This window comes from Bidens hawaiensis, unplaced genomic scaffold, assembly GCF_021521415.1.
Source record: "Bidens hawaiensis isolate Kalapana, Puna unplaced genomic scaffold, B.hawaiensis_p1.1 tig00029045_1, whole genome shotgun sequence".
Taxonomy (NCBI): Eukaryota; Viridiplantae; Streptophyta; class Magnoliopsida; order Asterales; family Asteraceae; genus Bidens; species Bidens hawaiensis.
The window spans coordinates 139,234-165,739 of record NW_027494789.1 but is presented as its reverse complement, the minus strand read 5'-3'; the positions used below and the strand labels follow the sequence as shown (position 1 = coordinate 165,739).

The 26,506-nt window shown below is 37.4% G+C and overlaps 2 protein-coding genes across 2 annotated transcripts; one reads left to right on the top strand and one right to left on the bottom strand.

Moving 5' to 3' along the window:
* The first annotated feature begins 997 nt into the window (after positions 1–997).
* LOC143578175 (uncharacterized) lies at positions 998–4,582 on the top strand. Its single transcript, XM_077061839.1, has 8 exons — positions 998–1,127; positions 2,453–2,565; positions 2,647–2,718; positions 2,848–2,883; positions 3,900–3,942; positions 4,049–4,142; positions 4,229–4,286; positions 4,358–4,582. Exons 1-8 carry the CDS (start codon positions 1,049–1,051, stop codon positions 4,406–4,408), a joined length of 546 nt encoding a protein of 181 aa, XP_076917954.1. The 5' UTR covers positions 998–1,048; the 3' UTR covers positions 4,409–4,582.
* A 693-nt stretch (positions 4,583–5,275) lies between these two features.
* LOC143578168 (uncharacterized) lies at positions 5,276–25,201 on the bottom strand. Its single transcript, XM_077061832.1, is given in 18 exon segments — positions 5,276–5,723; positions 6,442–6,624; positions 6,703–7,301; positions 8,127–8,495; positions 8,582–8,714; positions 9,388–9,780; positions 9,782–12,389; positions 12,463–12,734; positions 12,833–13,050; positions 13,167–13,430; positions 14,185–15,051; positions 15,054–15,610; positions 16,075–18,721; positions 18,724–21,946; positions 22,125–22,328; positions 22,331–22,748; positions 22,750–22,833; positions 24,825–25,201. Coding segments are annotated over 18 exon segments (13,614 nt in total). The 3' UTR covers positions 5,276–5,525.
* Positions 25,202–26,506: the final 1,305 nt, after the last annotated feature.

The window sequence follows — 26,506 nt, the reverse complement described above, 5'->3', positions numbered from 1 at the left end:
GAAGTTATCAGTTAGGCGAACTTGGCCTTAGGCGAAGTTATCAATTAGGCGAACTTAGCTTTAGGCGAAGTTAAACCTTAGGCGAACTTAGCTTTAGGCGAAGTTAAACCTTAGGCGAACTTAGCTTTGCAGGCGAAGTTGTCATCAGGCGAACTTAGCTTTGCAGGCGAAGTTCATCAGGCGAACTTAGCTTTGCAGGCGAAGTTGTCATCAGGCGAACTTAGCTTTGCAGCGAAGTTGTCATCAGGCGAACTTAGCTTTGCAGGCGAAGTTCATCAGGCGAACTTAGCTTGCAGGCGAAGTTGTCATCAGGCGAACTTAGCTTTGCAGCGAAGTTGTCATCAGGCGAACTTAGCTTTGCAGGCGAAGTTCATCAGGCGAACTTAGCTTGCAGGCGAAGTTGTCCAGCTGCAGGTACTGTTCGTCCTTAAATCCCTTAATCATCTTCGTTTCTTAACCAAATAACTCGATTTAGGTATTCACGGAATCGTCTGACCAGCGCCTACAAACCCCAACCATCAAATCGACCTAACATCGATGTTTAAAGGGTGCAATTTAGGCATATAGGTTACGGGTTCTTTTATCAATCGATTAACCCATCAAATCATATCCATTTTCAGTAAGTATAGCTTTGTTGGATTCGTTTTTACCATACAAACACAGATCTATCATTTCTATACTAATCCAAACCTAAACGAACAAGTTCTCGATATAAACGTACCGTAAATGAGTCAAAATGAGTACCGGTACCGGTACAATACGGTGTTTAAAGAGAAATAATTGGTAAAGTACCTGCCGGTCCCGGAAACCTTAAAAGGCGGTAATGAATTGCTACCAAAAAATACCTGGTTGGTACCGGTACCGGATCCCATGTGATTGCTTGCTCAAGAAAGTTCAAACTGACTTTTAAAAACACATAGTTAAAGGTCCCATTTTGTAACTAACTTTTGAAAAGTCAAAAGTCTATTACCTCCAAGTCAACTTACGCAATGAATGAATCAAGAAATTAAGCCAAAATCACTCAACAATTGTCTTTCACTCCAAGAAAATGGGATTGGTCGAAAAGCAAATCGATTCGTTGAAATCAACGCAGTTCAGACAACTCGTCGCTCAAGCCATTAGCCTCGGTTCTTTATTCTCTTTCAGATCATACCATTTTTAATTATTTTATATCCTTAAAAAGTTTACCTTGTTGCTATGAATCAATGTTGTGGATAACTTAGAGTAGGGTGTAAACGAGTCGAGTTTCCATCTAGAGGAGATACTCGTTTATTTAGTATTGGACCATCTATAGCAGTCATATCAATTTTATTAAGTTATTTAGTAATTCCTTTTGGTTATCACCTTGTTCTAGCCGATCTCAGTATTGGTGTTTTTTTATGGATTGCTATTTCAAGTATTGCTCCTGTCGGCCTTCTTATGTCAGGATATGGCTCAAATAATAAATATTCTTTTTTAGGTGGTCTACGGGCTGCTGCTCAATCAATTAGTTATGAAATACCATTAACTCTATGTGTGTTATCAATATCTCTACGTGTGATTCATTAAGACATAAATTTCCCGCTATTTCTTTTCTTTCTAGGAAGGAAGTGTCATGAGTTGAATATATCTTTTCGTTTTTTTATTCATTATTCGGGGGTTGATGAAGGAAACCAGATAGTTATATGAGTGAAAGAAACGGCTTATAAATTTGCAGTAAAAGATTGAATCTCATTTCCTATGTACAAAAGTTAAGAAAAGTTAATATAAGTATTAGAGACTTTTTACCCCAAGATTGATTGATTAGTCATCATGACTTGAAGCGGGTTCAAAAGATCAACTTTCTGAGGTTTTTACTATCTATTACCATATGTATTACCCGAAAGTAGATAGGCTCGCTTTAGGTTGAGAGGGCTCGAGCTCTGCTTGTATAGAGATGTACTTTCAAATCTTGAGATCAGCTTGTGAGTATTTTGTCAAGTTTGAGCTCAGCTAATTTTAACTTTAAGAGTGCTCGAGCTCGAGCTTGACTAGTTTAGAGCTATTTCTAAAGCTCGAACTCGGCTCGTGACTATTTTGTCAAGCTCGAGCTTAGCTCGTTAAACTTAAGAGGGCTTGAGCTCCGCTCGTGAGTATTTTGTCAAGCTCGGCTCGGTTATTATTTATTTAATTATTTTATTTATATGTTTATAATTATTTACACATATGTAATTATAATTTTTATATATAATAATATTTATTATATTTTTTATAAAATAATAATAATAATTACTATTTAATTATTTTTATCATATGTTTATATCTAATATAGTTATTGTATAAGTATATTAAATAAAAGTTATACAAATAAAAGCTCGGCTTCATGTTTTTAACCAGCAGATCTTCAGTAGCTCACGAGCAGCTCGTCTCATTTACACCCCTAAGTGCACTCGTGCTGGCTTTTATATCTTAGCTCATTTGATAATGTTTACAGGTATGATTGTGACATCCGCATTAATAATATGGGAAGGGCTGATGTGCATTACTGGTAGCGAATCACCTGTTGTTGTTGTGCTCTCTGGAAGCATGGAGCCTGGCTTTAAACGGGCAAGTGAACGGCTACATGTCTAAATTATCGTTTAGTTTAGTTATGTAAGGGACATGTATATTTGAAGTTATAACTTGCAGGGTGATGTTTTATTTTTGCACATGAGTAAGGAACCAATTCGTGCCGGTGAAATCGTGGTCTTTAATGTCAAGGTATGCTTCTTAATATGTTGTTCTCTTTTGTTATTACCAAGCTTTTTAAATACTTGTTAGCATCACAATCTTTTGATAAATGAATTAACTTTACTGTTGTTTATTTGTGCTGCTGTTGTTTGTATGCAGGGACGTGATATTCCAATCGTTCATCGAGTGATTAAGGTGCGTGTTGGAAGGCGCTTATTTTCTCTTACACTTTATCCCATATTGGATTAGGCCTGTAAACGAACCGAACGTTTAGCGAACTATTCGTGAACTGTTCGGCGGGAAGTTCATTTATTTTAAAAACGAACATGAACACATGTTTTGTTTGTTTGCTCGTGAACGTTCGTTTATTTACGTTCTTTTATGTCTGTTCATTACTTCATTTAACTCATTAACTATGTAACTTTTATAAAACTTTTAAAATAATTAAATATGTGATACGTTAGCCCCCTAAGACATTAACCCTAGCCTCGTATTTCCAAATCGTTTAACTCATTAACTATGTAATTTTATGTTCGTTTATGTATGTTCATTTATGTTCCTTTACATTCGTGAACTGTTTGTTTAGATTTTTAACGAACGAACACGAACATTTGTATTTTTAAACAAACGAACATGAACAAAAATATTTGTTCAATTAACTGTTCGTGTTTGTGTTCAGTTAAAGTTAAAATTCTAAACCCCTCATTAAAAAATTCAAAAAACCCCTCATTAAAAAATTCAAAAAAAATAATTAAAAAACCATATCTCAAAATATAAATCAAAAATTAGAAAAGTAAAAAAAATATAAAGTTTCTTCCGTTTTTCTCGTTCCATTAAAAAAAAAAAGAAAGAAATGTCAACCCGTTTTGACCTGTTTCAATCCTTTTCTTTTTTTCAGTTTGACCCATTCTGACCCATTATATACATTTTATTACAACCAATTCAACCCAATGGTTCACATTTGCCACCCCTAAGTTAAATGAATGAACACGCCCTTGTTCGTGTTCGTTCAATTCTTTTACATGCCTAAACAGACTCGATAAACTGCATTTGAATCAATGTTTTTTTTCTTATTAAAACCATAACTTCAGTCTATTTCACACAGTTGCAAATGTCGCATTCGTCATTTGAACTATGGACTAACTGGTCATCTCTGATATTATTATTAACGTATATATGTAATGTGTAATCACTGATATATAATTCTGCAGGTTCATGAACATGAAGATGGAGAAGTTGATGTCCTTACGAAAGGTAAATCAATACAACAAGATCAGTTTTAAAAAAAATAATAAGTGGAGTTGAGTAAAATTTAAAACAATTTGGTTAGAAGTTTTTGAATATTTAACTGTCATTGCAGGAGACAACAATCCTGAAGATGATCATAGATCAGGTCTGTATGCTCAAGACCAAATGTGGTTGCAAAGGAAACATATTATGGGACGAGCCGTCGGGTAAATTTAACTTTAAATTGTTTATTTGTTTATTTAACAGAAAATATAAAAAAAAAGTTTAAATGCATAAATGGTACTTTTTCCAGGTTTTTGCCTTATGTTGGTTGGGTGACAATTATAATGACGGAAAAGCCCGCCATCAAGGTTTGATTTGATTTAACTCTGCTTCTGTTCTATCATTTATCGCATAATATTATCGGTTTTGTTGTATGCAGTATATTTTAATATGTGCTTTGGGACTGCTAGTAATAACTTCAAAAGAGTAGCAGCCATCAATTCCTTATTGAAAGGTCATTTAATCATCATAGAATATTTTTTATTTTGTGAGCAAATATGTATTCAGTATAAACCATTCAAAAAACTTGTTATAAAGATGAGATATGAACAGCCAAGAAAATCGGATTCGGATTTGTTTTATATTTTTGTCTGATGTTTTTAGAGTAGGGTTGTATCTAATAACATGATACTATACATTTATTTTGTTATGTATTAGATTCTTCACCAAATTTGCAAATATGTGGATCTGGGTCATGTGGGAATTGAGACCGCGAGCTACTCGAGATCGGATCAATAGAATGCTCGTAGTGAGCTAAGCTTTTTCGAGCTCGAGCTGAGACCGAGCCTCAAATAAAGCTCATTATCAAGCCCAAGTTCGCGCCTTGTATGGGAGGCTTGTTTAGGCTCGTCATGTATATTTAAGTTTTCTTTTGGACTTCTATGTATTAATTTCACACTGCAAAACTGAACGAGCTTGAGCTGACCTTAGGTTTATTTAAGTTTTTTCCTTAAAATGTCTAAAAATGATTAAAATCCTTCACACATTAGTTTAATAAGCAGTAAAAGAGCCGAGCCTGGGCTTAAAAAAACTACTCACGAGCTGAGCTTAAGCTTTAGAAAAAGAGTTCAAGACGAGCCAAGCTTGAGCTCTCATAAGTCAAAACGAGATGAGTTTAAGCCTAGTCAAGATCCGACATGGGGCCAGCTAGGCTCGTTTACACCCCTACTTGCACATACATAGAACAACGGTTCATGCTAAGAACTTAGATAGCCTTTCTAATATTGCGCAATCTGTGTTGTTCGCTCAACGAAGCTTCAAAAGATTAAAAAGCATTTTGAAGTAAAGTGTTGAGAAAATACATTTTGAAATTAATTTGATGGGTACCTTCTGTACAATAGATTCTATATATGCAACTGTTTGCTACCTCAGTTGCATGATACAAGTTTCACTATGCATACATATTCAAAATCATAATATCACCTAAAAGAATATAAACAAACCATATATACTCGTGACTGTAATCGAAACCAGCCGTTCAAAGTCTTTGGAAAGCTGATAAAACCTCAAAAAGAACAGACTCTGTATCTTTAGCACTTTTAAGTCTATCATGGACGATATATTTTAATGGTATTAGAAACTTGTAGCCGACAAAACGGGCATCGAGATACAGCAGACGAACATCGACGACATAACACATGACCACATGGCACAATGGTTATATCTATTTCATTCGTCAAACATATTCTGCAAAGCCATGCTGCTTTAGCTATGTCCGCTTCTTTTGCTGCAGTTACCGACTTTTCCTGCAAAGATGACATAAAATACAGGTGAAACAATAGAACTTTAAGTGTGTAATACCGCATTTAGGCCGAGCCTAAAAATAAGCTTGTTTAATAAACGAGCTAGAGCCAAAGCATCATATCTCGCAAGCCTAAAGGACTCTTATTTATTATTATATAATTATAATAATTTGTATTTATATAATAAAATATATTACAAAATACAAATAGGATTTAACTACACTGACGGTCCATGTGGGTTTGTTCATATTGCGCCTTTAATCCCCAAGTTCCAAAAAGTACAACTTGTGACCAACTGTTTGCGTGAATTACATGGTAATAATCAGAATTAACTTAGGGTATTTTGGACATTTCACTCATACTTAACGGAACAAGTCAATGTCCATACACTTTGGGGGCCATTGGTGTTATGTTTTGGCAAACAGTTACAGTTGTAGTTATGACAAATACAACAAAATAATATTAAGGGTGCGCTTTATATTATTGCAAGTATAAATATATATATATATATATATATAAAAAAGAAACTGTATGTTATATATTCAAATAACAAATAAATAATAAACAAATCAAGCTCGACTCGAACATAATTACTGTTAAGCCAAATGAGCCGAGCTCGATTTACTCGTTTACACCCGTAGTGGCTACGGGCGACGATAAAGGTGTCGGTGGTGGTGATGTATATATTGCTTTGTCAATAAAGAATTAAAGATGCATATACCTGCTCGAGTAACAGTGCTGTGTGAGATTCCTTTAGTTGTTCTTGCAGGGACAAAGTTGTTTGCAACAGAGACTGCTTCTCGGTATCCATTCTAATTCCAGCAGCCGACAGCATCTCTTGAACCGCTTGAACCAACTCATGGGCCGACACACGACCATGCTCAAGTTCTTTAATCGGTTGTGTCTGTCAAAATATTATTAAAATTAGCAACCTTTGTATTATCCAATATCAAAAATGTAAACAAAAAAATAATATAAAAACCTGATTTCTTGACTTCACTCCTTGAGACCCTCTGGGTTGGTCAGCAGGGTCAACATGGATACTGCCAACTGTATTATCACTGTCATCAGACATCACATGCGATGAAGATTCGTTCCCAATGGATAAACTTTTAAACGAGAAAACATGCGAAGAAAGAACAGCTTCAATTTTCCCAGGAAACGTTTCAAGGCTAAATCTATAAAGTGCTTGTCCTGCTGATGGTCTCACATTCTCGGGAATCTTTCCATATTTCAATTTCTCTCCATTTTGATTCCTCCATGCGACAATCTCTCCTTTATAGAACGGTCTTAACGGGTGAAGTTGCACTTGCATTGCATCTTGTGGAAGAATATCCCGACCCAGAAACCCATTTCCACTACCTATGCCATCTGTCGTCCTCTCATTGGCTGTAAGTTTAAGGATATTAACAACTGCGGTTTCAGAACCTTCCGGACAAAGAAATAACGAACCAATCGGTAACACGATTGGAGACCCCAAAACATGGCTCACAACAATTGACACAAGGTCGAGAACAGAGACATAAGTTGGCGGTTCAACGATTAGCATACGCGTAGTCAATCGGTCAACGTAGTAGAGGGCTCGGTGAATTTTAATGGATGTACCGAATAACAAAAAAATGAACGGACTTTAATACAATCAAACTGAAGCCGTAGAAACCGGGAAAAAAAAGAGAGAGAGACTTCTGTTGCTGAATTTTAATGGATGGATTACATTTCTTTATTTTTTGAATCTCAAGTAATTTACAAGAAGAAAAACTAATAAATAGTGTAGCCCAAATATTTAGGTAAATTAAACGATGATTAACAAAAAAAAAAAGTAGACCCAAATTCATATTTTGGGTCATCTATTTTTCGGCCCAAAAACTTCAAGTCCAAATGGTAAAAACAGAAACCAAACAACACAACGGTTATCGAAAGCCTAAAAACTAAATTTTCAGTTTTTTGGTTCTGTTTGAGCCCAAAATCGACCCAAGCCGACCCATGCACACCCGTAATTCTAACAAACATCTTTTTTCCTTAATGGTATTACTAATAATTATAATGTCAGTTGTCTTTAAGATGAAGCAAAAAAGAGGGGTAAATAAGTAACTTTCATACTTGCGTAAATAATCAGTTTTGTTTCAAAAGGCTAACTATAAAAACTGAGTATCCAAAAAACCAATTATCTGACCCCTAAATAATCACTTCGTCCAAGCTTTTAAAAACTGATTATAATCCAAACACCCCTAGAGCAGATGATAACTAAAGGTAAAACAAGATGTCTAATACCTCCACAACAACATCAGAAAGCTTTCTCATGTGAAAAGCCGAACACAACCTCTCTGAAACATCATGTTGAACAAACCTCAACCTTGATGAATCAATATACTTCACATACCACAAGCCATAGGGATCAATATACACATGCATTCGCATGAACGAGTCTGCAACCATCATCAGGAACAATCAACTCAGATTCCCATTTGGAATCTAGGGTTTCATCACAAAGAAAATGTAGAATTTCCATGACTGCACGGAGCTCATTAGGATTTAAACGTTGATACCCACAAGATTTTTGAAGATTTGAAAGAATAATCATTGCACTAGAAATAGACAGCGTGTCTTGGAGCCCTAGTTCTTTAAGAATCTTGACAAATGGCAGGTAGAGTGAAGGAAGTTCAAACGCAAATGGGGAAAGGTTTATAGTCAAACGGGCAAAAAGAGAGCTTGAAGTAACTAAACGGGTCCCGTTAGCAGTGGGAATGAATGCTACTTGTTTCAACTCTGATACATCTGGGAATAAAAAGATGAGAATATAATATTTTAGTTGTTCAATAAGCAAAAGCCATGTAACCGAAAAGATTGGAAATTAAAATTACCTGAGGAAGATAGTGTGCCCCAAATTTTGTCCAGGTATTTGAAAATCTCAAAAGATGTTTCCTCAACAGATTTCAAGCCTGACTCATTAGGCCAATGAGCTAAAGTGTCTTCACCAAAATTTCTTCCAATAGCCTGCAAGCATCATTAGGTTGGTTAATCTTTTGATTCTCACTACATTTAAAGGCGGTAAACCAAGCTAATACTTCAAAACGGGTTGGTTTTGTTAAGAGTTACAACGAGCCAAGCAAAGCCCGAGCTCGACTAGGCTCAAGCTCCACTCGTTTAACTCACCAAAGCTCAAGCTCGGTTGGTAATTTTCCAAGTTCAAGCTCGGCTCGTTTATTATTTACTATTTAATTTATATAGATTTATCATTACCTTTCACATGTTTTTTAATTGTAATTTTTATATATAACATAATATATATTTAGTATGCTAAATAAGAATCATATAAATAATAGGCTAGTTTAGGTTCATGAGCCAGCTCGATAAGTGAAGCTCGGGCTCGTTTATTAAACAAGCTAATTAGTAGGCTTGAGCTTGCTTAAGCTCGGCTCGATTAGAACTTTTAGCAAGCCAGTCTTGAGTAGCTCATCAGTGGCTTAGCTTGTTTACACCCCTAGGTTTGAATTAAGCGTTTTCCTCTTAACAGGTTAAACAGGGAATATAGTCTTTGTAATCAAATTCAGTACGTTAGTAAATTATAAAACTGTATACAAAGAAGAGTTGCCAGGTGGGTCATTGAGTCATTCAAACACGTTTTGACCCGCCAAATATTAAAAAAAAAAGAGATCATAATTCGTACCTGCAGATGCTTTAAAACCATACTAAAAGGAGGAGGGCTCCTTAATTGAAGAGGGCCCCACGAGTACTCAGGTGGGACCATGCTTTGTTTGGAAAGAATGGGAGCAGAGCTCCATGCAAGTGGCCAATCCTTCAACAAAATGGCCTCACTATAAAAACAAAGTGCTCTTTTACCTCCTTTCTTTCCACTTACAGATGGAAATCCTTTTTCAGCAGGAACACATGCAATCTTGCCAAGAGTGTTACAAAAGTTATTGCTATAAAGAATAGCAAAATTTGCAAATATTGCACTGATAAGAGTCTCAGCTAATGACCAGATCCCTACAGGAACTTCAGTTCTCGTGTTTGAAAAATCTTCTTCAAAATCATCAACAAACCCTGAAGATTTATGTTTTCATACTTTCAGCCCCAAGAAACTCGACTCTTCTAGCACATTCTAGAACAATATCCGGATCACCAGTGTTTTGAAGGCCCACTTTTCTTAATATGTTAAGCCATCCATCTGAAACAAACCTTTCACCAGGAAACTTTTGAAGCTCACCATTAAAAACTGATGCTAATAGTGAATCACCAGGGTCAAACAAGTCTTTTGGTTTGTGAAAATCTCCAGATTGCTCATCAGCACTTTTTACAAATTTGGTATCTTTTAACGTTTCAATGACTGAAGATTCTTGTTGGAGATCATCCCAATTCATGTAAAGATATATTAATACATCCTCCTGTTCTGATTGAGACTTATTTTCAAACTCCGGCAATGAAAACCTAACCAGTATTTGTTTATCTTGCAACTCGGTGACTCCAAGTGCTTTGACCAGTTGACTCTCAACCGACTCTGACCCGTAAAACAGGCACTGATCATTATATGGCTTTAGGAAAGTGTTTGAAGCAATCATACATGTTTCCTGGATGTTCAACTTTTTGTAAGTTCCGGTAACAGTTTTGTAAATCGGTAAATCACGCAACACTTCGAGATCTTGCCTTGTGTAATCAGAGCCGTTGGATGAGAAATCAGAAGCCAAAAGTGAGAACAATTGATCACAGTCTGATGCTAGGAACGAGGTCAATTCAGGTAAATAACCAGAGTGTTTAGCTGAAACGAGTTTGGTGGCTATGGTTTGACCCAATGATTGACCAATAGCTGGAAAAAAGTTAAGTGAAGGAACACAGTCCATGAAAATGGGATCAACTATTGGTATGTTGCATTGGTTAAGCAATGAGTACAGCCACGGGTACTTTTTATCAGTAACTTTAAAGGCTAACATATAAGGCCAAACCTCTTCAGGTGAGGAATCCAAAAACGCCATGTCATCATCTTCAAGACCCCACTTTGTAACAGCATTTTCCGAGTCGGAATCTGGTAAAATAGGCGGAATGAATATAAGATTACAATGCTTTACACGGCATAAAATGGGTCTACCAAGTAAGGCAGGAGCTATCGGCCAATCAGAGAAGAGTGGTAGATCTTGGGACCCACTGAAGCTTTTCCAAAAGAATTTCACCCAGTTCCAAGAGGGCCCACCTTCACGAACCGAATTTGCGTTATTTTCCCATGAGAACCAAGGGGCTGGACTCGAGTGCATGACATGGTTCACCCAATTTTCATGAAAAAGCGAACTCATGTGCTCAGCAAGCAAACGTGGAGAAAATAAGTTCAGTTTTAATAATGGTATCAAATCATCATCAGTAAAGAATCAGGCCAAAATCGGTCTCTCTAATATATGTGGACGGATAAACATTGACGCCAAAGGGGTCATAAGTGATTGCTGCTGCTCGTTTCCTACCCAAAGTTCGGTCAACCCAAGTTTAGTAAGATGACTTGATGCAGTGGGGCACGGTAAGCCTTTAAGCTCATTGGCTACTTTTAAAAGATAGCGGTCCGGACCTCTGCTTTGACCATCAAAACTAGGTCCTGGGAAGTTGTGCCTTTCGGAAAACGAACCACCACCCCGACCAATGTCTTCAACAACGCCACGCCCAAAGTCAAACAGAGCCCTGCTTAAACTAGCCATCATTTTTATTGGGTCTCCTTGGCCCGGTGAAGTCAAAGTTGTTGACCTGTAGGGCCCACTGGGCTCTGGTGGACTGGGCCAGTCACCATTAAACGTACTTGGCCCGTCATCATTAGATGGTTCTAGAAGCTGAATATCTGATAAACAATATTCTAAAACGTCCACGTAAGTATCAATCGACGGTATATTGATTGAAGTTGGAGAAAGTCTAAGATGGTCACGGACCATTTTCGGTTTAATTTCTCGTATACGGAACCCAATTGACTGAATTTCGGACACTAATTCCCATGGTACTGAAAATACTTGATAATGTTCTTTAACAAAAGCACAAACTGTAGTGGGAAGCACATTGCCGCCAATTCTACTTCCAGGTTGTGAAAGAAACATGCCCTCTTCAGCTTTGACTATATTACCAGAATATAACTGCCAAACAGGAAGGTCAACAAGACGATAATAGAACGGCTTTATGACATGGTCAACCAAACAGTACCAATCAGCTTTAAGGGTTTTTGTCATTACTAAATCATGAGCATCTTCGGTATCATTAAATATTAACTTCCCAGTAGACGTGGGCCAAAAGGAATATATCTGGCTACCACACGCATTCAAAGCCATGTGAATTGAATGAGCTGCTCGTGAATCGAGTGTTGAAGATGAAGGGTCTCTTCTTATCTTAAACATTTCCAAAACTACCCTTACGTATGAATCCTGCACACAAGTCATTAGTTCTCGATTCCATGCTTCTTTTAACTGGTTTCCTGCATCTGGTTGTGCTCTAGATAAAGATTCATCATCTTGGTACGTAAAAATGTAACGGCCTCGATTGTAGCGCGCGAGAAAACAACCAAGAATAGCAACCGGCATGCTGATACAATCAGATAAAGGAAGTGGAGACATGATGGAACGGGTTGTAGGGACGTCAGCCAGATGTCCATTTCTTAAAATGTGTACAGCCACACCAGCGGCAGGTGTCAGGTTGTAAGCAAGGTATCGCCTGGAATTAAAAATGATAAGTATTTGTTGCAAAAGTGTGCATAACTGACAAATGGAACGTTAATATTTAATACCTATCGAGAGCCATGTTTCTTGTTTGACCAGAACCCAAGTAAAGTACAACAAGCCAACAGTCCACAACCATTGATCCCTTTTGGTGCAAATTTATATCTAAAGCATGCACCCTGACTGCAGAACTTGATGTACCAAATAGATTTGATAAGTGAAACTTCTTCCATTTCTTTTCTGAGAATGGATTCCTTAATGCAGCATGTGATGGATCCACATATATCAGAAAATCTTGTGAAGGTTGTGGCTCTTTTTCCTCCCATGTTGACAATGACACCTGAATTTTGCACAAAATTACAACAAAGGCATAATTTGTCAAGTACAGCTGCAATTACTAATAAAACTGCATTACAATAATGTACAAGAAATTATTACCTCTGAAACTGACTTCAGAAATACAATGGTTCTAGATGCGTGTTTTATAAAATTTTCAAATATTTTTGTTATTTCTGTCCATCCAGATTCACCCTCGTCTTCAATGAACTTCGATGAAATAGGCATCCGTATAACAGTAGAATCATTTGACCATGGAACTTTTTGACCAACAAACATAGGACTAAACTGATCACGGAATCGTTCAGTTAAATTGGTGCCTGCAGTTAAACAATAATATAGATAAACATTAATAAATAGAGGAACAGATTATAAACTAGCCTAACTAGATGAAGCTTGATAAAATTTTCAAATAAGTAACAGAATATGCCAATACCTGTTAAAGTAAACATCTTCGCAGCAGGAGAACGACTTGAAGGAAGAGCAAAAGCCATACCACGAGGATCAAACATATATAAATACCCACCAGATACAACTGAAGGAACATCAGTTATAGAATAACAGCTCATCAACCCTAACCCATAATTAAGCATGTCACCCCTTAAACCCCAAGGAGGAAGAAATTGGAGGCTTGATATTTCTTCCCTACTTAAACTGGCTCCTTCAAGAACAGCAACTAGTGCAGGTCCTTGAAAATCTCCTGTAAAGCAGCATAATCATAAGGTAAACGTCATTATAAAACTCAAAAAAAACATTACTTCAGAAATATGCATGTATGTATGCACGTATATTTATATATTATGGTTAAAATGAAGTCCAGTTCCCAAAATAAGTAACCAACTTGAGGGTGAATAGAAGCACCATTTTGTATGCAAAACAGGCTCCAACATATCATATCATACTTTAAGAACAGCAGATAGCACATAAAAGTAACCAACTTTGCTCAAATTTTTCCTTCAGGTAACCAACATTTTTTACCACCAAAACCATCAAAGTTAAGTAAGAATTCCAATTTTAAGGTGTTTTCTAAGTTAAAACAGTTCCCACTTCCCAGGTCCACATCAGATAAAAACAGTCATCTTGTTCAAAATTACCGGCATATCAACTGCCACGGTATCAGTTCAACTATATAACCAGGTGACCGGGTCAGATTACCCTAACACAAAATTCTAAAAGTAGGTACATCAGATAAAAACAGTCAGCTTGGTCAAAATTACCGGCATATCAACTGCCACGGTATCAGTTTAACTATATAACCGGGTGACCGGGTCAGATTACCCTAACTCAAAATTCTAAATGTAGGTCACTTTAGATGAAAATTTATAACACTTTGATGGTTTGACTGATATTTGACCATGATTGATTACTTTTTATTCGATTAGCCCTTCACAAAGCATAAATTCATCTCAACTGAATATAAAGTAATAATTCACGGAAATTTGATCAATCCGTACCTAAATTTTGCTGCAGCAACGATTGGCATGGATGTTCACGCTTGTCAAATATAATGTGCAGCTTTCTGGCTTTACAGCAATCTGCGAGCTCAATAAGATCAAATAAAAGGAAATCCTTGCCTCCATACAACTCAAGAAGTTCACAGATTTTGGCATAGTCCATGCATGGTAAATCTTCACTGGCTAAAGACATGGAGCGAAGAGATTAAATCCCGAGCCTGTTTGCCAGATCATTACTGATACTAGAATGTATGATACATTTTCCCAGAAGGGTATTATTGTCCAACCAAGGTGCATCGTTATACATAACATTCCGTGAAGGCATAAGAACTCCTTGAAAATCAGGGACCAATAATGGACTACTAGACGACTCAAGCTTTCCTTTATCTAACTGACACTCTGCAACGGCCTCTAAAACACAAAGGACAAAACTCAGCTGGTCTTCTGAGAGTGGTGACCCTCTAACATCGTCTTGTAACCGTTGAAGAACATTAGCATAGTCAGAGACATTAAAATTAAGCCTAACTCCCAGAGCCAAAAGCAAATCTCTAAAAACTGATAATTCAGATGGAACGACGTATAAATATGGACTATATTTTACAGGTGAGTCAAATGCAAGAGCTTCAACGGTTACAAAATCATCTCCAATCCAAACCCAATTAACTCCATTGAGGGAAGCTTTAAGAAGCTCAAACTCATCAGTACCAACATATTCTTGCAGATTTGAATAAAGAATGGGCATATGCTCCTGTAAAGAAACTTCAAATTCTGAATCCAAATCTGAGTTCTTCTTGAGTTGTGTATAGGAATTTGATAGAGCAACTAGTTGAGTAGACAAAATGCTTATAGGTAACCTCTCTGTCCATCAAGCATGCGTTGCGCATACACCGACTTACATTCACCGTCCAGTATGCGCATCATGGATGAACTGAGCCACATCTGTGATTTGGGTCTAACTGCATCTGGTTCAGCAATTTCTTGAGGTGATGATAACCATGGAAGTCCTTGAAAAGGCGGGTCCACATAAACAGGACACCAACGAATGGTTCTCAGTTCAGACCAAAACTCTTCACCAGGCATTTGATCAAGCGGGTTATCTGTGTAATAATCTGGCAAGCTGATGTCGCTTTCCCCTGCAGTCCCAAATTCATTAAAACTGAATTCCACTTCCTCGGTTGAGAGCTTGAATGCCAATGCATCTAAACAACCAAGTAATCTCTTCGCGCTCACAACAGCATCCGGATCCATTGCATCATGCCACATAGACACTGACCTGGCACAGTCAAGCAAACCCTTAATACCTAGGGTTTGCCTTAACCCAAGGGTAACTAACATCTCCAGAGTTTCTGGGTCGGTAAACTTTTCAGAAGGGAACAACTCCTTGTGCAGAAAGTTTTGTAGCTCAGGTACACGTGGATCATATAGCCTGTAAAAAAGGCATGTCATGTACATAACATATCACACACACACACACACATATATATATATATATATGAATATAATTAAGGCAGATTGGATTCAAATAATCCAAACTATCATTCGTTGGCTAATAATAATTCATGCCGGGAAAATGGCACATGGACAATCCCAGTAGCATAATCATCATAGATTTACACTTAATTTCCACTCGATTTCACTTGTAAATTTCCTCATCTCGTTCATAATCATCATTGTGAGCGAAATTGAGTGGAAATCAAGTGTAAATTTTTGATGATTATATTTCTGGAATTGCCCTTGGCAACGAAAGTGAAAAATAGAAATGTCACTGGTCAAATTGTCAGTTGGATTATTATCTGTCAATAGATAATAGTTAGGACTATTAAAATCCAATTTGCCTGTAATCAAAAACAAAATAGTGAACCATGTAAAGGAAAGGTCTTAAGAACATACATGTGTGGCTCTTGCAAAGATCCACCATTTGTGAGGACAAACGGTGTCATCATGAGTTCTTTCTTGAAGAAGCTGTCTTCCTTGATCAAAACACGGATTTCATCAAGAATATTTGAGAGAACGCCCTGCTTAGAGACGAGTTCTGGCATACGGTTGAATACATAACTTTTATAAAACTGCACTCGAGAAGGTTCCTGGATATCCAAATATTTTTTCAATAATTTTCTTTCTTTCTCTGATTCAACACGAACAAAGTCATCATCCAAAAGATCCTCAAGGATTCCTTCTGGTGTAAGCCATTTAGTAGGCTTGGTTAATGAAACCAGCTTTCTACTTCTGAAGGACTCAAACATGGGAATTCTTTTAATAATATTAATATGGGATTCATCCAGCAAGCCTCCAGAGAACCACTTGGATTGAAGAATGAAACTCCTAAGCTCGTGTAGCTCACCCTCTGATGCATAGACAAAAAGCCGTTCTATTTTCTCTGGTTCACAAGCAATTGCTAACAATACATTTAGAATGCCACTCGCAGTTGGAGACTGCACATATTTATTTAAATGTGGATGCTCTAATTGAAGATCATGCCTTAACAATAAGCATCCACTTTTCAGCAACAATGATGACATGTTCTCACTCCATCCGTCATCTTCAATCACATATGAATTCTCAACAAGTTGCAAAAGATGATCGTCTCCAACCGGTAAAATTGGCCACTTAGAAAACACAGAAAGATCATCACAATTTGCATTTAAATAATTCCACAACAACCTCATCCATTCCAAAGTCGGTTGACCTCGTTGACCAGGAACCCATGTCACCTGCTTCGCATGCATCCATTCTGCTGGAAGTAATCTCAGAAACAGCTTTTCAAGCAAATAACAGTTCAGAAATGAAGCGTTGAACAATTCACTTTGGGCAATATCACATAGCTTCCCATAAATGGTATCAGAAATTTCAGAATCCACAAGTTGGTTCCCAACAGAATCCTTTAAAAGATTATACGCATCTCCACGAGCTACATAAACTCTATCACTCAACCCTCGTTTCTCAAAAACCGTGAACGAACCATTAGAAAGAGGCAAAAGAGGTAACCCATATAAACTATCGGGCTCAATTGGACTTTTTAAATCAAGCAAGCAATAGTCGAGTGCCAACAACATTCCATTCCGGTCACGAAACTCCCGTTTCCGACGAACCAACAGCGTTCTTAGCAAGTGAGGTGTGAGAAAATGCAAAGATTGACAAAATTCCATAAATTTTTCCACATGAGGTTTCGGGATCGTTGTCATTGGCAAACCCGCATCAGACAATGCATCGATAAGATCACTTGCATTCTCAAAACTAAAATCAGGGAAAATGGCCTGTTTGGTTGATATCCATTGACCACCTCTTGCTTTAGTAAACAATACACGAAGACCAGAATCAGCAATGAAGCTATGAAGGTTCTGCATCATTGAAGCCCATGGGCCTGATGTGGCGGTTGTGGGCCAGAAAGAATAGAATGAATCAGAATACTCGGTTTCCATTGTGAGTTTTTCAAGCAAGTGACCATAAGCCGGTGCAGCAACTTCTTCTAGAAGGTACATGTTCCATTCTGACCTTTTTTTCCCACCACCCGCCATGTCATTTCCAAACCATATATCCCTTCGGTTAGATGATAATTCAAAATACGCATTAACATGCACCGGAAGACCCGTACTTACTGGAAGCGGTAAAAAACAGAACGCCTTACCCACAAAATTCTTTTCAGCTTCCATAGTTCTTAAACATGATGCCACACAAGCCCATGGAATAAACTTATGAGATTTGCTGTCTTTAGCTTCAGAGGTTCGTTTACCGTGTCGGCCATCGAAGCATTCACTGGTCAACCAAATATCTGACTTTTCTTCAGAGAATCTTTTCTCAGTCAACAAAAGTTTTTGACTTTTCCATGGGAGACCCACTTCATTGTTTCTTCTCAATTTGTCAAAGAAATGATTTTTGTCTGATCCGTCTCGGTTTTCATGCATATGATTTACCATAAGCTGAAATGTGGTGCTTTCAGCTCCAGGTTCACCAATATGTTGCTTGTGGACTTGATGAAGCAACTGCATCTCACCACCAGCCCCGTCTTTTGTGTAAATGGATATGGTTTTCACATTGCGTAAAAAAAGTAACGTTTCCGAAACGACATCAGCAAATGATGATAAGAGTAATGTCACATCTTGAGGTGAGTATGCTTCCTTTTTTATTTGACTTTTTGAAGCAACTTTAGCATTTCTTAAAGGGAATCGAAAGAGTGTACCGGGAAATGATTGTTGCATGTCACAACCAAAGTGAAGAAATGGAGAAAACTGATCAGGAAATTGGTCTAGAATCTTCCTGCCAGCAAATTTAATGCGTAATCCAGGATGAGAAGGTGAGATTCCCGGTAAATTGCACGCGTGAGGATCAAATAACACGATATTCTCCCCGGAAACAAACGTGGGTATGTCTGTAAAATGGTAAACACAATTAAACCCTAAACCAAATCTTCCGATCGCAAACGGTTTCTCGAGTTTACTTTCTTGACCAATTCGAGAAATTGCATATAGATCTTGTGGGCTGAAAACTGAGTTATTGAAACAGTACAAAGCAGGTCCCTGCCAGTCTGCCATTTCTGGGATAAAACAGATGAAGTCCCATAATGAGTGTTATCCAAAAGAAAAGCCACCTCAGTAGCTTTAGCATCTTCAGCATTTTGCACAAGCTCAAAAAGTGTGCCGGGCCCATCTGCATACATCTCAAGTATATGTCTAAGTCTGGTGGTCAAAGCTTCATGTTGACCGAACGCTTCTGCAGCTCCCGACAAACTCACATTCATTGAATCCGCACTCTCGGCAAGTAACATTCGACGAAGTGAATGAACACCAAGCTTTTCCGCCACATCATTCGAAATGTTGCCATGCACGTATTTTTGCACAGTTTTTTTAACATTTATGGCCGCATTAGATGCATCAGTTTCTGAACCAAGTAACCATGGAGCATCATTATAAACTAAATCAGTAGCATCAACTAAAATGCATGAAACATCTGGTAAGAAAATCTTAACTTGCTCTTCGTACAATTGGACTTCAGCCAGATGTTGTGCAATTAGTAAAGCTGCCCTTAGCTCCTCTGAATTCAAAGGAGCTGACCCTTTAATAGTAGACATTCTGCATAAAATTTTAGCATAATCTGAGGGTTTCAAAAACTCCCGGATCCCGAGCTCGAGAAACAAATCCTTAAAAACTGCTAAATCTACAGGTATGACACGTATATAAGGAGCTAAATGCAGAGAACCGTTGATGACAACTTCTTCTGGTGTTGCAAATCCATCTCCTACCCAAATCCATCTAGAACCTTCTAGAACCGCCTTCACAATATCCATCTCATCTGAATTTAACATGTGCATAAGAATGGAGTATATTCTAGGCATTGCTAAAGCTAACTCCTGGCGAAGCTCGGGATCTGTTACCGTCTCATTATTCTTTCCAAGTTCAAGAAGTTGGGCAGCAATAACACTGCCACCTGGAGGTAATGACCACCCGAGGCAATGAGATAGTGATGTTGAAGAACAATCACCATCCAATATCCGCATGCTGGCAGAAACAAGCCATAAATCTGAGTAAAGTCTCACAAGTTTTGGTGGTGCAACCATTGATGACACAACGGGCCATGGTAATGATTGAAATGGAGGTGAAACGAGCACCGGGCACCATGAAATTAACCTTAGATCATTCCAGAACTTTTCCAAATCAGATTTGAGATTGCGTGCCCTAAACGCACTCGCAGCGCGTGAAAACATCCGGTTCATTGTTCCTTGATCATTAAGAAAATCAGGTACCCATTTTAAGGCGTTTACTTCTAGATAAGAAAGAAGCACTTTCCCTCTAAAATGGGCCCGTTGTGGATCACTGTGCATTAACCGTTCCACTTGTTGAGCACTTTGTATGATAGCATCAGGAGACACATAAGTCCTTAAACCCAAACCATGTAAGATGTCTAAACAGCTAGATTCTTCAAAAACGCCAGCTGGAAAACTATCAGAATCTTCCAATAGCGCGTATAACTCTTCATTTCTAGGATCATAAAGCTGTGTTGGGCTCTTCAACAAACCACTGGCGCATGGAACAAATTCCAAATTTGCCAGCTGTCCCCTGAAAGTCGGGTCTTCTGCTGACAAATATGGTAACTCCTGCAAAACTGACATGATGATGTCATGAAACTCGGGTGGTAAATTTTTAACTTTGTTAAACGCGTATTGCTTATAAAATCTGGCCTTGCCCATGCGCTCGATACCATAATATTTACTCAAAATTTCATCTTCTGTACCAGATGAATTTTTTATAAAATCACCACAAAGTAAGGATTCATGACAATCAAATGGGGGCAAAAACTTCTGGTCTTCTAATTTGGAGTAATAGAAATTTTCAACGGATTCCTCATCATAAATTCTAAAGATTGGAAGTCGAATACATGATCGTTTATCAAAGTCGGACATAATGTTTCCAATATACCATTTTGGATCAAGAAAAAACACACAAAGCTCATCCCTCTCAGAAGCTTCTAGGTTTTGAAGAAAAACTTCTTTGATGTCATCATTAGAAGAAACGACGTCAAAAATTGACTTCAAAACACCTGCACCGTCAGCCTCAAGTATATAGTTGATCAAATCCGGGTGATCAACGCCATGCTTTGTGTCAAGTATCTTACACCCCACTTTCTGAAGAACACCCTGCATCTTGTCCGACAATGTATCAACATTCAACAGTTTCAGTTGACGGGATGGTCTATAGAGGTAACCAGAAACCGAGGGCAAAATAGGAAAATCACCAAAAAAAGAGACACTTTTACAATTACCACCAAGATACTTCCAGAACAATTGGAACCATGCTTTACTAGGATGATTAGAATTCGATTCTGGAACCCACAAAACCGAGGTTTTATACTTCCAATCAGCAGGTACTACTCTTGTGAACAATTGTAAAAGGAAATCAACATCAAAGATAAAGATGTTTGTGGACGGGATCTTGGCAATAGATTCAAGCCTGCTTAACATATTCGGAGGTGTATTTTGATCAATTAATCTATCGGGTACCTTTTGTAAGAGCACATATTCCAATTCACTGCAGATAAAATAAGATACCCCTTTTGAAGCAGCAAAGAATGATCCAAACTCACCATTTGCTAAAGGAACCAAAGGCAGATCATATGCATTTGTAACAACATCATCATCAGTCAAATCTTCAAGACAATACTCCAACAATACAAGCTTCAAAGATCTGCTTAAGCTGTTAACAGCTTTTGATTTCCTTAAAAGATTCCGTACTGAATCAGGAGTGATGACTTTTAACCGCACACTAGATGCAAATTTCAAAAGCATGTCCCGCAAGGGGATAGGCAAATGTACAATAGGTAATCCTAGCTGGACAAGAGCTGTACCAAGGTCCTTACTTTTAGAAAACTCGTTATCATGAAGAAAAGCCTCTACTAGCGGGACCCACTTTCCTCCATCAAGATCTGAATGCAAAACTGGACTATCGCTAATGTTTTTATAAATTTGCTCGACTAAAATGTTCCATGGCTCTTCAAACGAGCCAGTAGGCCATAAAGAATAATATGAGTTGGCGGGACCCAGGATCGGTTGGACTTGAAGCAGTAAATTAACGAAAGAAGAAGCAACCACATCTTCCAATAGAAGCCTGTTCCAGAGAGACCTAATTCTTCCACTTCTGTCCATGTCAGCACCATACCAAATGCCACGTCGGTTTGATGACACCTCAAAGTATCCATTGATTTGCACAGCCATTCCAGTCTTTACTGGCAACGGGAGGAAACAAAATGCCCGACCATCTTTAAGAAGATCATCCTGTTAGACATAAAAAGATTAAAATAAGTAACTTCACTAAAGTTTGAACATTTTTTTACAGATATATGTTATTACAGATTAACATAAATAAAAATTCAGCCACGCTATAGTTTTCATTTCATTTAACTCCTGTGATTCCATCATATCAAATGTTACAATAGTATAAAGTAAATATTACTCTGGAAGAATTGTCTGAGATGCATGCTGCTACAGCTGCCCAAGGTAGTAGATGAATGTCATAGTCTTTAGACATACTTGCAGCAAAAGCACCAATCCTGCTGGATGCCGCAGCCATAGTCTGCACTATATAAAACGTATCCACCCTCTTTTGAGACTGATCTCCATTTGCATTTTCACTCAAGAAATCCAACAAAAATCCATCGTTTTATTATCTGAAAAACTCATATTTTTGGATAATCTCAAAAGTGCTTGGCGATGCCAAACAGTATCTTTATCAGCTAAACTGATAGAACAGGAATAAGTTTTTCTAGGTTCAGGCATATCAGTATCCCATAAATACATTTCAATAGAAACTACACTTTTCAGAAACAGAAGCGTGAAAACGCCTTCTTCGAATAAATCATTAAACATCGAAGAAATGTCATCTGGTAAATAAGCTTGCTTTGACAGTTTACTGGTTGATGCTTGCTCGTTATTCCTTAAAGGGAATCTGAATATGGTTCCTGGAAAACAAGTCTCCATGTTGCAACCGAAGGCGATGTATGGAGTAAGTTGGTCTCGGTATTTAGTGATGGCTGCTGAAGTGACATATTCGATTCTTTTTCCGGGGTTTGAAGTTGAAACCTTGAGGATCAAACAGGACTACATATTTGTCACTCACGAAAGATGGCAAATCAGTCAGATGGTAGACCGAGTTGAAGCCAACCCTAACAAACAAATAGTTATAGATTTAGTAATAAACAATTAAGTTTAGCATGATCGAGCATATATGTTAAGAGCTAGCACTTGTTAATAATTACAAGCAAATATTGCTTGTTACAGATTATAACCTAAAAAGCTTGATATGAGTTCTTAGCAGATGATATCTTGCAAGTGTGGTAGTTAGAGATTGCAACCTTAAAGGCTTGATGTGAATTCTTAACAAACAATATCTAGGAATTATCACATCTAAATATCCAACTGTATAGTCTGTGATCATGGTACATTAGAATGTTTCCTTGGGCTCTCTTTTAAGATATATTACTGTGTGACTATGAACTTTAGCATCCCAATGATTGGTTCATGGGACAGCATATAGCATTTTTTGAGAAAACAAAATTGCTTGACTAAGGTAATTTAGCTTACCCACTAACCTCGTATCTACCCTAGTCATCTAATGGTTCTACATCATTTGAAGACAATTTGCATTACAAACCCTAGTGAATCAGCTCCTTCTTTGTCAAGTATACCCATCTAAACAAGAATGTCATACTTTTTTTGACAAACAAAGATAACTGCTCTAGGGAAAACCTTGCAAATAATTAAGGTTCTTAGGTCTTTGGCATGAAGCCATGAACCTCCTTTTCAATTAAAAAGAAAAACTAACTGCGACAATTCCTTTTATGTCATCACAAGTGATAACACCAGTAGTATCCTTTTTCGCATTTGTCAACTAAAAAAACACAAATATAGTAATGTACACTCTGAATCAACTAATAAAAGAAGCATGTATATCAAACCTGGTGAGCATATTTCTAACCATAATTAGATATTTCAAAACAAGTACACTAATATATACATTCTTGATATCTTGTTCTTGTAACCAACTTTCTAGTGAGATGAACAGATTAAAAATTCCATCTATAGTACCACCATAAGTTTCAGATTACCCTTTGCCACTAACAAGACCTTCAAAAGTGCAATTGAGGTTAGCACCATGAACCTACTAGCAACCAATAGAATCTAAGAGACGAAAAAAATCAACAAATTCCTAATTTGGTTATGTAGTAAGTACTAGGGCTAGACGTATCATCATTAAGTATCCCTCCATTAATTTTTAGCTCAACATCACTCCATTTCATTAATCAAACACAAAGTATACACATAACACCACAACACAACAATCACATAACAAATAACAATAATAGCAAATATTAATAATAATCAGCATCCATAACACTCCCCAAAATGTCCAAAGCCTTTATCTTATCCATTAACCTACTCTCTAGCAATACGAGCAGATGTCTTTTAGCCACTAACAAAACCTTCAAAAGAGCAACTCATTCATCCTAATTCAATTTATCAGCTTAAAGCAATTCCTCACTCTCTCTCCATCACACAATCCTAATTCTCCAGCTCAACATCAGTTCACTTCATTCAGCTATTAGCAATCACATAACAAATAATAATAATAATAATCCTAATTTTTAAGCTCAACATCATTTTGTTTCATTCAACTATTAGCAATTTTTTTTATTGAATTAATTTCATACCTTCTCATTAAACTCAAAACGATTACAATAAAGTGGCAAGCAAACAGGCAACGAGCTGCGCCGCGACCCCCTTTTGAATAGCAAAGCCAATCCTACTAAAAACGAAGCTTTGGGATGTAGGAGCCGAAAAAGTAATCACATAACAAATAATATTAATAATCCTAATTTTTAAGCTCAACATCATTTTATTTCATTCAACTATTAACAATCACATAACAAATAATAATAATCCTAATTTTTAAGCACAACATCATTTCACTTCATTCAACTATTAGCAATCACACAAAGCGACCGGTCTACAGCAGCTTATTAACCGTAACCGAAACCTCACCCGAAGCGACCGGTCTACACATCATTTCACAACAACAACAACAACAACAATAATAATAATAATTAACCTATCTAAAAAAACTACAGCAACTTATTAACCGTAACCGAAACCTCACCCGAAGCGACCGGTCTTCCACGCCTCACTCTGCTTACCACTTCCACCAACCCTAGAAATACTCGCGAAATCACCTTCAGTAAACACAGCGTTATTATACGCCAGCAACGCCGGTCCCTGCCACTGCGCGAGCTTCGGCGACAACAGCGAGTCCGCGGCGTGCGTCCGCCGGTCCAGACACAGCCGGACCTTAGTGGCGCCAGCGTCGTCCGCATTCTGAATCAGCTCCTTTAATACTGTGGTTCCTTCGGGATAATTCAACAACACCTCGCGGATTCGCCTGGTTAGATCTACCTTCTGGCCGAAATCCTCCAGCAGGAGTGAATTTGAATTTGAATTTGATGATGATTGGTGTTCGTGTTCATTGTTGTTGTTCATGGTGGTTGATGATGATGAAATGATAAGGTCAAAGTCAAAGCATGAGAATTTAGGGGAAGAGGTTATTTATAAGTAGTTGAGATGAGATGATTGAAGGAGGTGGTTTTGATTTGGTTATTGGTTATTCAGGCGGTTGACGCACACCGCCTTGGTGTGATCATCATCATCATCATCATCATCATCAACATCAAACTTACTTCACGATTGGGTAAGCATCCAGGATTTATTTTTTTATTTTTTTTTACTTTCTTTATTTATTCAATTGATATCCGAGGATGAGTTTATAACTTATAACTTATTGCGAAGAAGGTAAAAATAAGGAATCCCAAACACCCCCAAGCTAAAATGAGATGTTGGATGGACACGTTAAGTTTGAAGTTTGGATCTTAGACTGTGTGTTATTGTTGAAGCTTAGTCATGGATTCATCTTCTAATATTGTTTCATCTAGCATTGATTGGACATTGGCTAGTCACTGGATAAAGCCCAGGCTGAAGCTACTTGAGCCTGTCATGGTGTAGGTGAGCGGGGGGTTTCAACGAGTTTCTTTTTATTTTTGTTTTTTGGTTTTCGAAAATGTAAAATAACAATATAATTTATAAGATATTTTGAAAATACAACAACAATCGTACCCAGTAAAAATCCCACCATAGCAAAGCTATTAACAGGGTCTGGGAGGGTTGGATGTAGGCAATCCGTATCTCTATCAAAAGAATTGAGAGTTTGCTTCCAGAGAGACCCCCAGCTCTAAAAATATATGTATAAAGCCGTGTAAAAGGAAACATAAGTGCAACACTAGACCCCTATATAACAAAGAACAACATCAACGAATTAATATGTTATAATGCTAATAATAATAGTCTATTCTTAAATAGATGCATGACAAACGTAGATAATAATGATAGATATTAAAATACTATAAAATAATGTAAAAAAATAAAATATTATAATAATAGATAAAGGATATAATACACTAATGGTTTATCGTACATTGCGTACGCGAGTATATTGAACGTAGATCGTAACTATTTACAATCTGATATCGTAACTTAACATAAGGGTAGAATTGTCTTTTAACATCCTTTAAAAATTCAACGCCAACGTCGCTACTAAATTTAGAAACGGTTTCTATTATACTCTGTTTCCATAAACCGTTTTTGTTGAGTAATTGAGATTCCATAAACCGAAAGCCGCCCTTTAATTGCCGATGCCGGCGCGCATTCCGCTTGCCGGCGCCATCAACAAATGAAATTGGAGCCAATTGATCGGTTAATCTTTGAAATCGATTCAATTAATCATCAATTTGA